The sequence below is a fragment of the Pleurodeles waltl genome, chromosome 2_2, assembly GCF_031143425.1.
Source record: "Pleurodeles waltl isolate 20211129_DDA chromosome 2_2, aPleWal1.hap1.20221129, whole genome shotgun sequence".
Classification (NCBI taxonomy): Eukaryota; Metazoa; Chordata; class Amphibia; order Caudata; family Salamandridae; genus Pleurodeles; species Pleurodeles waltl.
This window is the reverse complement of record NC_090439.1, coordinates 713,590,868-713,608,021: the sequence shown is the minus strand read 5'-3', so window position 1 is coordinate 713,608,021 and position 17,154 is coordinate 713,590,868. Positions and strand designations below refer to the sequence as shown.

At 43.1% G+C, this 17,154-nt stretch overlaps 1 protein-coding gene across 1 annotated transcript in view; it reads left to right on the top strand.

The window, feature by feature from the left end:
- The window catches only part of VCPIP1 (valosin containing protein interacting protein 1), a 97,959-nt gene extending 81,225 nt beyond the window's left edge, over nucleotides 1-16,734 (top strand). The window contains exon 3 of the mRNA XM_069220278.1: nucleotides 12,636-16,734. Coding sequence (XP_069076379.1) covers nucleotides 12,636-13,501 — 866 coding nt within the window. The 3' untranslated portion in view covers nucleotides 13,502-16,734. The remainder of the gene's footprint in view (nucleotides 1-12,635) is intronic.
- The last annotated feature ends 420 nt before the right edge of the window (nucleotides 16,735-17,154 follow it).

The window sequence follows — 17,154 nt, the reverse complement described above, 5'->3', positions numbered from 1 at the left end:
TGGATCTTGACCTGCTGGATTCATCAACCCCCTCCGGGTCATAAGGAACTGACGCCTCACCACTGCGCTGCATCACCTGCCCTGCATCCTTAAGAAACCAACGCTTCTCCTCTCCTGGCTAGCAATAAGGAACAGACGCCTCACCTGCCCAGTAGCAGTAAGGAACCAACGCTACACCAGCTCCAGCTGTAGCGATGCCTCACCTCCTGACTCCATGCATCATCTTTGTTTCCTCATCGTTTTCCAAGATAATGTACCTGGGATCTGTGCAAGTCTGTGACCGGCCCACACAAGCGGCGTCGGACTGTTGGGAACAACTCCATCAATATGCCATGATAGCCCCAGTTGGAGCTATTGTGTTTCTAAGCACTATACTAAGATTTATTCTTTGGAAAATTCATATCTTTACTTGTGTATGTTGGATTTTTGTGGTTTTGGTCTTGTTTTACTCTGATAAATATTGGCTATTATTCGGAACTAGTGTGGAGTACTTTTGTGGTGTTTTTCTGTGTGTGTGTGTGTGTGTGTCTGTCTGTCTGAGTGTACGTGCGTGTACACACGCCTTACACATTGCCTCAAGCATTCAGGATTATCTCAGGGGCAAGCTACCAAAGGGGTGGGCAGGGGTTATTTTAGGTGTGTGGCTCCCGTTACCCTGACTAGTGTGAGGAGCCTTACTTGGACAGGGTGCAAACCACTGCCAACTAGAGACCCTATTTCTAACACTGAGGAATCAAATTTCATTTGCCCATTGAGGCAGATAAACCCCCCCTTCAGTTAAGGTCGTTTGCAGTTCTCATGTAATTTTCAAATGAACACAGCATCGGAATTTAGCAGCTGGTATATTAGATACTGTAAGCATTTATCCTAGGGGACAATACTCCCCAGCTGGGCTTAGGCACAAATTAAAACAACCCAGGATTAACACCAATGTTATTATTTTACAAAACACAAAAAAACTGCATAAGCCAAGTTTTAGTTTAGCTTTGCTGCAGATTTGAGAACCCTTCAAATACTAAGCTTTCCCCAGATAACCAAGTCTCCTGAAGCCAAATCATTGCATAGCCAGCTAAAACACTTTTAAACGCTCTACCTTTTTTTATCCTTTTAAGACAATGAATAAATAGGCAAGCTATCTGGGTATTCCATTTCATAATCAATATCACTTAAGCTACACACACTCTCTTCCTGATAATTTCTAAGGGGATCGTGGATTTGATTGATTACTTTTCAGAGGAAAGAGAATTCCCAGATCCCCTTCACTAAATTCTTCTATACTTTTTTGAGGTTTCCTATGTCCTTCACCAGGAGCAAAAATATTCCAGCTTTCACACAACCCTACATGATTGAGTAATGCAATTTCAGTTCCCCGTGTCTAATTCCTAAGGATGGGCTATTGTCAAGCCGTGGCGGTTTAACTCTTTCTTCATAATTCCACGTTATGCCATTGTTGAGCAAAACCCTCTTTTGTAACCTCGTTACATTTTCCGTTGTGAATAAATGACACCTGTTTTAGATCTTTTGTCGAAATAGAGCATAATGGAGGCCAATTGTGTACTGCTTGGATAAGATGGGATCTGTTTAATGCCCTCCATTTCTTATTTACTTCCCCTTACATCCTTGGTTGAGAGCCCTTTTGCCTTCCTTCCTAGGTTCTTTTGTTTTGGGGGGTGGGGAGGGGCATTATTCACTTTTCTCTCTATTACTGCCATTCAAATTAAAGTTCTCACATGTTTTGTCCCCCCGGGGTTCTTTGTTGCTCCTTCCATGGCTTTTTGTCTTTAGCTTACTCATAGAGACCTCTTTCCTATATTCTGCAACTGTTTCTTCTTTTCTAATTAAATTATTCTTTGGCTTGTCCTTACGGACAAAAACTTATTTTTATTAGCATTGATATTCTGGCAAGAACACCAGAGTGGGAGCTATCTGCCTTGTCCCTCACATCTTTTGGTTTTACAACATTTCCTATTGTTTCTACTTGAACCACTTCTCTCACTGTTGATGACGCACAGGACCTAATTCGATTTAGTTAATGTTCTTCAAAATTCCTGTCTGTGTTTTCATAGTTTCATTATTTAAGACACTGGCTTCAAGAATACCATGCAGGGTTTTTTACATTACAATCCAAACATCCAACATTGGCAATGACATTATGGCATAAGTCTCAGACTTGTATGGTCTGTTGTGCTTCTTGGTCCACTATCTCCTATACTCCTGTGGACCCTCGATTTAGCAGATGACACCTGCTTTCTTTTGGAGTTTGTTTAAATGAAGCTATATCTCTTCTCCCCACTCCAAGCCCACTGCTCTAGTCTGCAAGAACAGAGATTTGCTGCACAAAATCAAAAGGTCTTGGGGATGAGGAGAGGCATGGCTCTGGGAAGTTCATTATAGAACCAGTAGTTGAGGGGGGCGGGGGGGGCATGGCCATGGCTGCTAAGATGGCGGTCGCTCACAAAAGGAGCTCCCTGCCATCCGATCCTAGCCGCAGAGGACTCCTTACCGAGCTGGTGTGGCACTGTGGGAGGGAAATACCGACTGCAGCTATTTGTCTGCTGGAGACACCTGGCCCATTGTGTGGCGCTGATGGAGCCAGATACTTGGCAAAGGCATTTGAGGACTGGGGTTTCGCAGCCTGCTGAACAGACCGCTGAAGTGGCTGGGTCCGAGCCTGGGGGACCTGAAAGAGGGTAAAGATTAGGGCTGTGCAGCCCAGGTGAAAATGGACAAATATACCATAACACAACTGTGATCATAGCAGGGGATATAAATGTGTCTCAGATCTTACCATTGACCTGACTGCAGGGCCTATAACTCGAAGCTTGGCACGACTAAAGCCCTCCAGGATTGAATGAGGGCTCTAGGACTATGCAACATCTGAAGTATATGGCATTCTCATGCCAGGGAATACACTCATACCCCAGCAGCCCATAAAACCCTTGCCGGTATCAATGTCATTCTCTTACCCGCTACTGAGGTTTTCCGGGTCAAGATCTACCTCCTCCGGTATTTCAGACCACTTACCAGTTCAGCTTAGGATTGGGTCCGTGGGATCTGCGAGAAGCCCTATGTGGAGGCTTAGTGCTTCATATTTGATCAATCCTGACCGCATTGACTTGCTGGCCACTGAGATTAAGGCTTATTTTCAGGAGAACTGAGGGTCGGTCTCCTCAGCACCCATGCTTTGGGAGGCAGGCAAGGCCATAATTAGGGGAAGGTTGAAGGCCTACATACAGGCCCAGAAGAGGGCAAAACAGGGCTCACATGTTGGAGATTGAGTCCCAGATTCAGTCCCTGGTATGGCAATACATTCTGTACGTAACTCCGGACACTCTAAGGCAGCTGGAGCTAGATAGAGCCCACTAGTGCTGCAGAGCCACAACTCAGTGGGTCTACAACCATGGAGACAAGTCTGGCAAGCTCCTCTACTGGCTGGTTTTAACGGACCATGCAACCGAGATCTTGCCAAAGATATTAGATCGAGATGGACAGTTACAAACCTCCACAGGGCATATTGGACACATCTTTGCAGAATATATAATCAAGCGCTCTACACTTACGCTCTGTAGCCCCCTGCGGAGCTGGAGGACCCTCTATCTCCAGGCCATTATTCTGCAGGAGCTCTAAGCGGCCCAGAGGAAGGCCCTTGAGACATCCCTGAGAAGATGGAGACACTGTCTTTGAACTACTTGCGGGGACAACACCAGGCCCCAATAGCATTCCGGTGGAGTACTATCTCCTGTTCCATGAGATCCTGTTACCCCACCTACTCAACCTCTTTGCTGCAGCAGTAGATATGGGTTGGTTCCCTTTATAGCTAGACCTCGCAACAATAGTGCTAATCCATAAACCAGGACAGCGCCAGGAGTAGTGTTCTTCTATAAACCGGTTTCCTTAATCAACACCGAGCTTAAGATCTAACAAAGGTCTTGATGCGGCTACTTCTCTTTGTGCCCTCCTCAGTGGTCCACCCTGACCAATGTGCATTTATGCCCACTTGTAGCACTAGCCCTTGTATTCAGCACCTACATGTGGCCTTGACTCGCAGGCACAAACACCTGGAGTCCTTTTCTCTTAGTATACTTTGAGAAGGCGTTCAGTATAGTAGATTGGTCCGATCTCGAAGCAGTGCTGAGCAGAATGCTTCCGACGACTGGTGGGGCTGTTGTACTTCGCACCAAGGGTGCGAATTAGTGTTAATGGGGTGCTTTGTGGAACTCCCTGTAGGTGGAGAGACTAGAAAGTGCTGCCCTTTGTCCCCACTTCTTTTCGCCCTAGCTATTGAATACCTGGTAAGACTTGGAGGGTCACCAAGCTTACTCCAGTCTGGAGGGACACCAGGCTCAACCATAGAGCGCAATTGGAGGGGTTTGTCAAACGGGATAGGATTAGTATCTCCCATTTGGGTGTTATCTGGGCGGGCTTGGCCGTACAGTCTTTTGATGAGCTGCAGGAACAGTTCTTTGGCCAACACTATTTCATAAATGCCTTCAGTTTGCGCCATGTGCTGGTAGCGCACGTCCCTGAGTTCAGACCTTTGGACACTAAGCTCTTCATGGGTCTTTTGGGGATGGGGGGTACTCTCACAAATATGACACCGATCCACAACACCCCTGATAGACTCTCAGCTGTCAAGACCACATGGGAAACCTAGGTTGGACCCTTAAATAAGGCAGATTGGAGGGATGTCCAGATGGTGCATGAACCCTTGCCATTTCAGTATGCCTCTGATTGATACAGCTCACCTACCTCCATACCACATGCTACATGCCTCTACAGCTGTGTAGGGCCGGAGTGCTCCCCAATTCAAGTTGTTTTTGATGTGGGGGAGCTAGGAGCAGATTTCTATCCTATGGTGTGCTCCTGCCCACATATCATGACTTAATGGCAGCAAATAAGGGTAGAAATGTCCAGGGTCCTTGGAACCCCTCTGGACTTGACTCCTGGGATGGGTTGTTGGGTATAGTAGAAGAGGTAGACAGTTCCAGGGCAGAATGGACACTCTTTGGGGTGGCCGCGATTTTTTTGGCCAAGAGTGACCTTACACGCTGCTGGAATCATCCCCGATACCCATCGATACTGGCTAAGAGGTGTATGATGGACTGCAGTGCTAAGCTAGAAGAGCAGATTACAGGGCATGGGGATGCTCCAGAAACATGAGAAGGTTTTTGGGGGACATTCTGGTCTGCTTGCAGGGTTTGAAGCCATGTGGATGCTTTTTAGGGATGGGAGATGAGTGAAATTTTGGTGAGGGTGTTGGGGGATGAGACGTGGGTGGGATCTGTGCGAATGGCAGGTCAATAGGTATTGGCTGTAAAATAGTTACTAGCTGTAAAATGCACAAAAATGTTTTACCAAAAAAGAACCATCAGATAAGATCACTCCGTAATTCTCTCCAGAGCTTAGCAATTCATCTACTGGGATCTGAATATGAAGGTCCAACTCCCACTTTTTTTTTGTCTGAAATACTGGTTTACAAATTCACCAGGACTATGAAGTGCTATAGGAGCAACTAAAGTACAATGAAAGTATTTGTGAGGATCACCCTGGAGTGATTTATCATGAACATTGGAAATTAAATAGTTCCTAATAGGGTGTTTATAGGATTCACTCAGACATAATTTATCAAGAACTTATAGAATAGATCTGTTTTACTGGCTTCTTAGTAAGAACAGACATTTATCTGCCCTGTTATGTTTTCTATCAAAATAAATGGAAAAGACAAATCGGATGGATGCTGTGGTGGCTGCTTTAGACTGTTGCTTGTTTAATAGTCATATAGTAATAATTCATTGTTGGGTTAAGTTATTTGGGTATGTTACTGGTCCCTCCTTAAGTAGGTGCTGGCAGTGCAGACTGTTTTGTGTACGTCTTTAAGACAATTGTTTCTTTAGGTTTAGGGGTTCTGGCCATTTGTCTAGGTGTAGAAGTTCTGACTCAAGATGTTTCAACACTCAACCAGCCCTAAAGAATTCATTAGTCCCTCTATCAATGTCCTGAGGATAATGTTAGCTTGTGAAAGGGAACATCTGACAGTGTCACCTGGGCAGGAATCGTCAATCAGTACAAAACGGTCTGGCTGACATGGTCTCATGTTCAATAGGCCTTCAAAAAGTAGTAGAATAAAAGCATGTGATTCGATTAGCCTCTACTTTTTGGTGGCCCTTTGCTTCCCTGTTGACCATGCAGTTATGGCTCTTATTGAACGCACTTTTGCATTCCCTAGCAAGATGGATTGTATTGTGTGTTTGCTGTCAGAAAGCCAGAAAATCCTTTCTTGGCTAAGTGAAAGTTCACTCAGCTAGGGAAAGAGCAATTGCTATGCTTGTGCTGAGCAAATATAAGATATTTGCACAGCAACCTGTCCAACGTTTTACAGAATACTGCCTAGATTAGTATTCCAGGGCAGAGTCAAAGTGGGCCAGGACTCTTTGTGCAAACTCTTGGGCTGATTAGTCCAATTTTTTTTTTCTTCAATTTATGTTTTTTACTGACACTGCTGCTAATATTTGGGTGTCACACGCTACTCTAGTCACTGTTTCTCCATTGGTGAAGAACCTATGATTGAGAAGTTGTTCCTTGTAATTTTAGTTCTTTATGGGAATTCACCTAAATGCAAAGAATCAACCTGCCTACCATCCTAGGAGTGTCATTGCGCTATCATATTAATGAATTCAAAGTGATGCTGTCCAATTAAAAAAAACAGAACAGCTGCCAATGCGGGATGATGTGGCACACAAGAGGTGGCTCTTGTTTTAAAGATTTAGGCCCTTATGAGTCTGGCGGTCCTGGGACCGCCAGACTCGAGGTGGCAGTCGGACCATTGCCAAAGCAGCGGTCTGACCTCCACATTGTGATCATAACAGACCTGCCACGGTCTGGCCGCCGGCACCACCAGGTTGCTGGCGGTGCCGGCAGTCTTAATTCACCAGGGCAGCGCTGCAAGCTGCTCTGTCCTGGGGATCGCGAGTCCCCTCTCCACCGGCTTTTGCATTACGGTTCCACACCCTATCACCTACAACCATCTGGCTGGCGAGGTTTGCTAAGGAAGTCGAATAACGCAATGAGCTTGACATGCATTATAACAGGATCAACTTGACATGCGTTGTAAAACAAGAAGTAGAGGTGCACTTGTGTTCCTGTTGCCACCATAAGGGATGAAGACACTCTGGGAGTAGCAGGATAATATTTGGTTGCAACTAATCCTGATGATGTATAAATAGGTGCCAGGTATCTCCATAGGTGTCGAGGTTAATACCTATGAAGAAAGACAACCTTTCCGTAGCTAGGGTGTCCCAGATGCACCAATGCTAATCCAAGAGTGTAAGTATTGTGACTTTGCCCCAGAGTGCTAAGATGACTTGTGTAGCTGCTGCAAGTGCCTTGGTCACTTGTTTGCCCCTGATTGATTTCGACAATGCACCAGATGAGAATAATATATCCAGAAGGACTACTTGTAATTCTCTCAGTATCTGTAACTCAGAGGCCTGGTATAAATCAGTGAGTACATAATCCCAGAATCTTCCTAGCCTGGGACAGTGCCACAGAAGGTGGAGGAGAGATCCTACAGCCCCACAGCCTCTACAGCAAAGATTCTCATGCCTTCTCAAACTGTTTTCCCCATTCTTTGTATGAGAGATTCCCCCAGTTCCTTCTCACATGCTTGTTAACCTAGTATCTTGGTCTGCTCCGTGTATTGATGGGAAACTTCTATAATGTTGATCTGAATGGTTTTACATGAGGTCCATCTTTAAACCTTTTTTTGGTTGGGCTGAGAGCCTGGAAGGCACCTTCCTTCACATTCTGGTGCATAAGCCAGTTTTGCACCGATGTAAATGCCAACCTCTCCTGCTCCGGGAGGGGGAATGGCGGCTGTTGGGACTCAAATGACAGGATCTATATTTTTTAAATACTGAGCCCATCCTCAGGCACCTCCTTTTTTTTTTTTTTTTCTTTTTTTTTTTTGTTTCCCAAGCTTAAAGCTTGCTGGGGTCTGTGGCCACAGTGAAGTCCATATTGAAGGAAATGGGAGTGAACGAGGAAGGGAATGTGGTTAAACCCGCCTTCAGAGCCACTTTGTCCCAGACTGCAATAGTAATCCTGATGACCAGGGAGTTCTAATTTCTATAGACCTCAGAATTCTCCCCCCCCCCCCCCCCCCTTTTTCAATCACAAAGCACAACATGGCCACTTGGAAGTAGGAAATTATCTGCTCAACTGCTAGTTCGCTCCCCCCTCCTGCTGTAGGGTCCTGTACAGTGTTTTAGCCGTAATATGTGGCGGTCTTTCCCTCCTATGTAAATAGGAGTTGATCTTTCATTGGAGCGGTTTAAGCATGGTAGTTGGGAAATAAGTATAGGATCATGGGATAAGTAGAGGGTCACCTTGACTAATGCTGTCCTCTCCAGCCCTTAGAACTGTTTGGTGTACTAGCACTGAAAATCCTGCTTATTAGCCTTAAGAAGTTGAGAGTAATTCTGTGTGACTGTCAGTGTGGTGTGCATGCAATGAAGATTCCCAGGCAATGAACCCTGTTGTCTGTCCACGACCTAGGCTGATCTAGGGTGTCCTGTTTTCATGTGGGGTGGGTTTACCAACTGGGCCTCTGACTTAGTTTCATTAATTGTATATCTGGAGACCCTCTGGGATACCTGCAGCTCCTGGATGATTGCGGGTAGGGATCATTTTGGGTCAGTCAAAGAGAGCATGAGATTGTCTGCAAACATGGTGTAAATTTGAGTCTCTTTCCCTGTAGAGACCCCCTTCTGCCTGACTGCATGGATGAACGGCATTAAGGTAAGGGCAGACAAGAAGTGATAGGGGGCTGCCCTGTCTCAGCCTCCTTTCTATATATCAGTTGGTTGTGAGGCACCCCCATTTAATCGAATCCTAGTGCAAGGTTTTGATAATGCATCCATCAGAAAAAGCGGGGGTCCCAGTCCCATCTATTTAAGGAGCCATTGCCATGTAGGTAAAGTTTACTCTATCGAGCATTTTTTATATAGAATGTTAAGAGCAGCACATTTTTCTTCGCTCTGATGGCATTTTCTGCAACGTGAATTTTTTTGTGTGGGGTTTTGTTGTTGTGTTTTTTTTTTTGTGTTGTCCCCGCATTGTCTACCTGGGATAAATCCAGGTTAGTAGAGTTCAGTAAGATTAGATAGAAAAGGACCTAATTTGGATGCTAGGATCCCTGTAAGTAATTCCACATCAAGGTTGAGCAGGGAGATGTCTATAGAATTGGCAAAGGGTTGGATCTTTCCTAGCTCTTAGGAATGACAATTATAGCTGCGTCTCGCGTGGTATCAACAAGCAGACCCCTCTCCCCAATTTCGTTGACTAGCCTGGTTAGTAGGAGAGGTAGCGCGTGGGAGTATAGTTTTGAAAAATAATTCAGTATACCCTTCCGACTAGGGGACTTATCCTTCTTTAATTTTGAAATTTTGGTTATGACCTACTCAGTCTTTACTCTGTCGTCTAGGGTGTCTAATGGGTCATGAGGCGTTGACCACAGTAGTTTGTCACGGAGGTGTTATGATCTCTCCTGCGAGTCTCTTCCAGTGTGTACAAATTTTGGTAATAGGAGTGGAATGTGTCCACAGTTGACTCATCATGGATTGGTACTTCTCCTGCAGAGGCAATAAATTGGGCACTCCATGGTCCTCTGTGCTTTGAGCTGGGACGCAAGGACCTTCCCTGATTTGTCAGTGGATGAATAACCGCAGCATTTTGTTCTGAGGGGGCAAACTTTGCACCATCCCACCCAAAGCCTTCAATTGTTGCAAGTTAAACGCCTGCCCCCCACACTCTGTTAGATGGGTCATGTCACTTCTACTTTCTTTACACAATCTTTCAGGGTTACCTGTTTGCTAATCCTCATTTTCTTCTATCTGGGTACCATTGTGATTATTATGCCCCTCAGATAAGCATTAAGGGAGTCCCACAGTGTGGAGGCTGAGATGTTCGTGTTTTTTTTAAGACTACAGGGGAAGGTTGAAGGCCTACATACAGGCCCAGAAGAGGGCAAAACAGGGCTCACATGTTGGAGATTGAGTCCTAGATTCAGTCCCTGGTATGGCAATACATTCTGTACGTAACTCCGGACACTCTCAGGCAGCTGGAGCTAGATAGAGCCCACTAGTGCTGCAGAGCCACAACTCAGTGGGTCTACAACCATGGAGACAAGTCTGGCAAGCTCCTCTACTCTCTGGTTTTAACGGACCATGCAACCGAGATCTTGCCAAAGATATTAGATCGAGATGGACAGTTACAAACCTCCACAGGACACGCTCTGTAGCCCCCTGCGGAGCTGGAGGACCCTCTATCTCCAGGCCATTATTCTGCAGGAGCTCTAAGCGGCCCAGAGGAAGGCCCTTGAGACATCCCTGAGAAGATGGAGACACTGTCTTTGAACTACTTGCGGGGACAACACCAGGCCCCAATAGCATTCCGGTGGAGTACTATCTCCTGTTCCATGAGATCCTGTTACCCCACCTACTCAACCTCTTTGCTGCAGCAGTAGATATGGGTTGGTTCCCTTTATAGCTAGACCTCGCAACAATAGTGCTAATCCATAAACCAGGACAGCGCCAGGAGTAGTGTTCTTCTATAAACCGGTTTCCTTAATCAACACCGAGCTTAAGATCTAACAAAGGTCTTGATGCGGCTACTTCTCTTTGTGCCCTCCTCAGTGGTCCACCCTGACCAATGTGCATTTATGCCCACTTGTAGCACTAGCCCTTGTATTCAGCACCTACATGTGGCCTTGACTCGCAGGCACAAACACCTGGAGTCCTTTTCTCTTAGTATACTTTGAGAAGGCGTTCAGTATAGTAGATTGGTCCGATCTCGAAGCAGTGCTGAGCAGAATGCTTCCGACGACTGGTGGGGCTGTTGTACTTCGCACCAAGGGTGCGAATTAGTGTTAATGGGGTGCTTTGTGGAACTCCCTGTAGGTGGAGAGACTAGAAAGTGCTGCCCTTTGTCCCCACTTCTTTTCGCCCTAGCTATTGAATACCTGGTAAGACTTGGAGGGTCACCAAGCTTACTCCAGTCTGGAGGGACACCAGGCTCAACCATAGAGCGCAATTGGAGGGGTTTGTCAAACGGGATAGGATTAGTATCTCCCATTTGAGTGTTATCTGGGCGGGCTTGTCCGTACAGTCTTTTGATGAGCTGCAGGAACAGTTCTTTGGCCAACACTATTTCATAAATGCCTCCAGTTTGCGCCATGTGCTGGTAGCGCACGTCCCTGAGTTCAGACCTTTGGACACTAAGCTCTTCATAGGTCTTTTGGGGATGGGGGGGTACTCTCACAAATATGACACCGATCCACAACACCCCTGATAGATTCTCAGCTGTCAAGACCACATGGGAAACCTAGGTTGGACCCTTAAATAAGGCAGATTGGAGGGATGTCCAGATGGTGCATGAACCCTTGCCATTTCAGTATGCCTCTGATTGATACAGCTCACCTACCTCCATACCACATGCTACATGCCTCTACGGCCGTGTAGGGCCGGAATGCTCCCCAATTCAAGTTGTTTTTGATGTGGGGGAGCTAGGAGCAGATTTCTATCCTATCCTGCCCACATATCATGACTTAATGGCAGCAAATAAGGGTAGAAATGTCCAGGGTCCTTGGAACCCCTCTGGACTTGACTCCTGGGATGGGTTGTTGGGTATAGTAGAAGAGGTAGACAGTTCCAGGGCAGAATGGACACTCTTGGGGGTGGCCGCGTTTTTTTTGGCCAAGAGTGACCTTACACGCTGCTGGAATCATCCCCGATACCCATCGATACTGGCTAAGAGGTGTATGATGGACTGCAGTGCTAAGCTAGAAGAGCAGATTACAGGGCATGGGGATGCTCCAGAAACATGAGAAGGTTTTGGGGGGACATTCTGGTCGGCTTGCAGGGTTTGAAGCCATGTGGATGCTTTTTAGGGATGGGAGATGAGTGAAATTTTGGTGAGGGTGTTGGGGGATGAGACGTGGGTGGGATCTGTGCGAATGGCAGGTCAATAGGTATTGGCTGTAAAATAGTTACTAGCTGTAAAATGCACAAAAAATTGTTACCAAAAAAGAACCACCAGATAAGATCACTCCGTAATTCTCTCCAGAGCTTAGCAATTCATCTACTGGGATCTGAATATGAAGGTCCAACTCCCACTTATTTTTTGTCTGAAATACTTGTTTACAAATTCACCAGGACTATGAAGTGCTATAGGAGCAACTAAAGTACAATGAAAGTATTTGTGAGGATCACCCTGGAGTGATTTATCATGAACATTGGAAATTAAATAGGACTACATTGAAATTCAGTTACTGTAGACCAGAAATCTAGGCAAAATTAAAAATTTATTAGAAAAAGTTAGCTCTTGTTAAGTGCTTTGGGTCCTGGGCGTGATTGAGGACAAGTCCTTGTTTGACTGAATGTAGATTCACGTGAGGGAGACCCAAGATTACAAGTAAGTAACTTTCTGCTGTTTAAATGCTCACATCAAGTATATGAGATTATTTTTTATTGATTTTTGCCTCTGTAGAGTTTCATAATTAGTAAATGCCTGTAATAATGAGCATTTCTATTGGTATAAACCTGTATCTTTAATTCCCTGTATTCCCATTTTGTTAATAGGAGTAGCCGATGGAAAACACTGTACTTTTCCACATCTTCCTGGTAGAACATTTGTTTACAATGCTGCAGAAGATAGGCTGGAGCTGTGTGTGGATGCTGCTGGCCATTTTCCTATTGGTGCCGATATAGAAGATGTGGTCAAAGAGGCCTTAAATCAAGTGCGAGCAGAAGCAGCCTCAAAGAGCAGAGAGACTAGTCCCTCGCATGGACTTATGAAACTAGGCAGCGGCGGAGTGGTAAAAAAGAAATCTGAACAGTCTCACAATGTGACAGCCTTTCAAGGAAAGGGACACTCACTAGGATCTGCATCAAGTAGTCTACACCTTGATCAAAAGTCTAGGGACGTACCATTTGCAAGGAGACATAGTAAAGCAGTGGATATTAATACCACTCCCACCAAGAAAGAACCTTCCAAATTTTCAACTACTCCTAGTGACAGCGAACTTACCAGGGTAGCTCCCGGAATAGTAACCATGAGAGACAGACAACTGGACCCTAATGTGGTTGAGGCTCAAAGAAAAAAATTGCAGGAAATGGTTTCCTCAATTCAGGCATCAATGGACAAGCACTTACGGGATCAAACAGAGCGTTTTGTTGCAGCTGACCCACCTCAAAGAAAGGTTGGCATTAATGAAGCTTCAGGATCCGAGAGCGCTCAGACTGGTTTGCCTGAATCAATTACTTTAACCTGTAGTACTGATCTTGATCTTAAAGAAACCACTAATACCAATGTTGCTAATGCAGTAGAAACCACAGTATCCCCTGAGCCTAAAGGTGAACGTGGCACTTCTCCTGAGGAACCTGAAGCCATGGATAGTCAAGATGTAGAGATCGTTAATACAGCAGAGCCAATGGATCACTCTTGATTGATTTGAAAGCTTATCAGTAAAGATTGTATTATTATGTTTGTTGGCTGGGCCACTTGAATGAGTATCCATTTAAAAGAAATCTTGTAAGTATGTTTAAAAATATATTAAATCTCCTTAGCCGCTGCATGTTATCAAGTGTGTGATTGGCAATAGCTTTTAATATCTGCTGCATAGGCTGGCTCCAAATGAACTGTAAGTAAGTTGTTAGGAAATGCACTGAGATGAATATCCCCTGTAGATATGGGTAAATAAAGGTATTTGTAATTATAATGCCCTCAAAGTCTTAATGTTTACTAAACATGAAATTCTTCCCAAACATTCATGATTGCTAGATATTGAATTTGCACCTCTTGATGATTGCGTGAATTTAAATACTGAGGATTTCATCAAAATTGCACTTGAAGCTGTACCCTAGGTGGATTTCCCAGTATTCTAGGTGGAAATTCCAATAGAGATTTCCACTTCTTGTACACCAGTTATAGCTTCAAGAAGCAAGATTTCTGTTCATTTACCAACGTTGGTAACATATGCTCATTCAAATGAAATTGTTTTCACTTTATACATAAAGAACTACTGCCTTTCAAGTTGCCTCTTGCATTATCTTTGTGTTATTCAGATTGTATTTTTCATTATTACTTAAACGTATTCTTCAAATGCCACTGTTATAAAAGCCTCTTCTTTCAGTCTTTGCACATTATTGCTTCAAGCAAATTAGAAATGAGGTCTGGAAGTTCAGCTTATCGTGGTGCTTTGAATCGATTTTCATAGCACTGGCAGCTGACACATTTCAGTAGCACTAGTGGCAAGCTGATGTCTGAGCACATCAAATTTCCTGATGGGTATTGACCATAAGAACAATTTATTGGAGAGGTATTGTTCTGGGTTTTCCTAACTGAAAATTATAAACACTTATAAATATTATTTCTACTCTGCCTTCTACCAGGCCAAAAAAGGATTGTACTATGTCCTTTGTTTGTGACCTATATCTTTTAAATAACTTTTACCATACAGAATTGTATGCCAATGCTTTGACATACATGCATGGTCAAGGTGAACTGCTCTCCAAGGGTGCATTTCCTAAAAAATACCAGTCCTGTTGCAGAGCAAGGTCTGGTTTTGGCAAGAAACTAATATTTTACTATGCTATAACTTCCCTTGCTACTTTGTGCTACACACTATCAAATGCTTATGCATTTAATATTTCAACCTCTTCGATTTCTTTTCAATTTAACTGAAAACTAAATGTATGCTTGAGGCATAATGTGTTAATAAAATTTAAATGACACCTAGAATATGTAGACTTTGGTGTGTGTGTGTGTGTGTGTGTGTGTGTGTGTGCACGCTTTTGATCATTTTACACATTCACTACATATTCTGTCAGTAAATGGTTTTAATTCTTAAATTTGCTTCACTCTGAGTCACTTTTGTAGATGGAACTAGGAGTAAAGCAATTTAAAATTGACTTAATGCCGCTCCCCACCTTAACATACAGGATAAAAAGAATAAAGTAACTTTACTGAACATTGCTTAACCAATGCTGGCAGGCTGGTTTAAAAAATGTTTGCTCAGATTTTCTCCTGGGCTTGCTATGTTGAGAATTATTCAGTTTGAGGGTTTCTGTGTAAAAAGTGACTTCAAGCTGATTTTACTTGCATCTGATGGATTGTTCTGTACATGTAAAGGAGTGCATTTCGATATAAAAATAGGTGCTGCAACAGTACCTGGATCGAAAGATGTTAGGGATTGCCGAAACTAAATACAACTTATGTAAAGAATGGTAAAACCCTTTATTTTACAGTAACTAAAATGTCATACTTAAAAGCTGGTTCTCAGCAAGTGTATTTTTTTCATGTTTCCGTAATATTCAGTCCTTGCAGATAAAAAATAAAATCATGATTTCTGTTGCCTTTTTTTCTCTACAGATCCTGAGTAGTTACTTTCCAAATGACCTCCGGTCAGCAAGGCTTTATTTGTTGTAGTGCCTTGTGAATTCAGCTTCAGGGTATAGAAATAGTAACAATATTTCAGTTACTGTTTATTGAAGTGAAACTACTGTGGTTGTCCTATTTAACATGCAGGCAACTTTAAACATTTAGCAACCTGATGTTGGTTAAAATACATTTTAGCAATAATATTTTGACAATGCATTATCTACCTTTCTAGATTGAATTACTGTTTAAATCTAACATTGCTTGTTAGAATCTGACACTGCTTAATTTCATGAAATTAGCATGATCTTTCCAATGTGATTCACATTTATTAAAGTTTCACACATTCCATCTTGTGGTTTTTATGAGGAAGTTATTGTGTCAAGCCAGACATCCACAATGTTAAATGCAAGAATAATTGCAGATTTACAAGAAAAGAAAAAATCTAGCTTCACAAAATACCCATTCAAAACTTCTGCTAGCAGTAAAATGTAACCGTGGTTTAGGGAGTATACCCCTACCATGTATCAAGTCGTGTAATTCCCACAAGAGGTGTTATTGGTATTTTGCCAATGACAGCTGTTGCGATTGAAGAACAAGGCACATAGCCAAACAGGTTTGCTGCACACCAAATTAACATGTGCAGAAATGTAATGATTGCAGCTTTGTGTCTCATTCTTAAATTACTTGAATTCAATTTAATCTGTGACCTCCAAGAAAGTTAGAATGTTAACAAGAGTAAATGATTAAAAGTATTACCTTCTCCATAAATGCAGGTTATTTGATGCTTCTTTATTATGTTTTACCTGGTATGATTACCAGGAAAACAAAAACAAACTTGATTTCCAAATTTCACATCTAAAGATTAAGGAGTATCTCTTGCTCTTCACAATTTTAAAGATGTTGAATATTTTAAAATCCAGAATTCATTTGAGCCATTTTGCCTTGGGTGGAGCAAAAATAGATTTTAAGCACTATCTACAAGACAAACATAATTGAGTGCACTTTGGGGGAGAACCGTTCTTTACAAGATGTATAAATATGCATAGCTTTGTATATATTTAGAAAAATATTTTTTATGTTGAATTGAAAAAATAGTGCTCCCAAAATATAATGGTGTTTACAGCTCCTCTAGCTGTAGACTGTTTTTTTTCTTTGAGTGAAGTTCTACACCTGTTTTCTGTAAATGTAACAATAGTGTATCATATGGGTATATAGTGTACTATATTACTTGTCACTGTACAGTATTTGAAGTTTTCTTTGATCGCTCTATTAAACATGTATGTTAAAGACTGCTTAAAATCACTGACTTTGTCCTTTTTTATGGTTTGCCTTGTTGATCGTGTCTCAATTGCTAACTACTCTACAAAAGTCAGTTGTCTCATTGTCAATCTCCGTGCAAAAATGACCTTTGTAACAGATCTAGATTTTTCTACCATTGCTTTTTTTATAGGCTGAACTTCAGAGCTAAACCAAGTGACTCCACCGTCCTTGCGAATTCTGGAATAAGCTATTTTAAAAGATTTGTATAATTAAATAATAAATTTAAACAATACTCTATCTTATAGAGACTTCTAGCTGCAGATTCTTTACCTTAGAATTTCCTGGCATCTACTTGGAATCCCGAATTTTTTGCTGAGCAGTATCCTGCATGTGCCGTCGCGTGGCGTCGTTCGGATCAACGTGGTGTCATCGGAGCTGTCTATGACGTCACGGTCACCT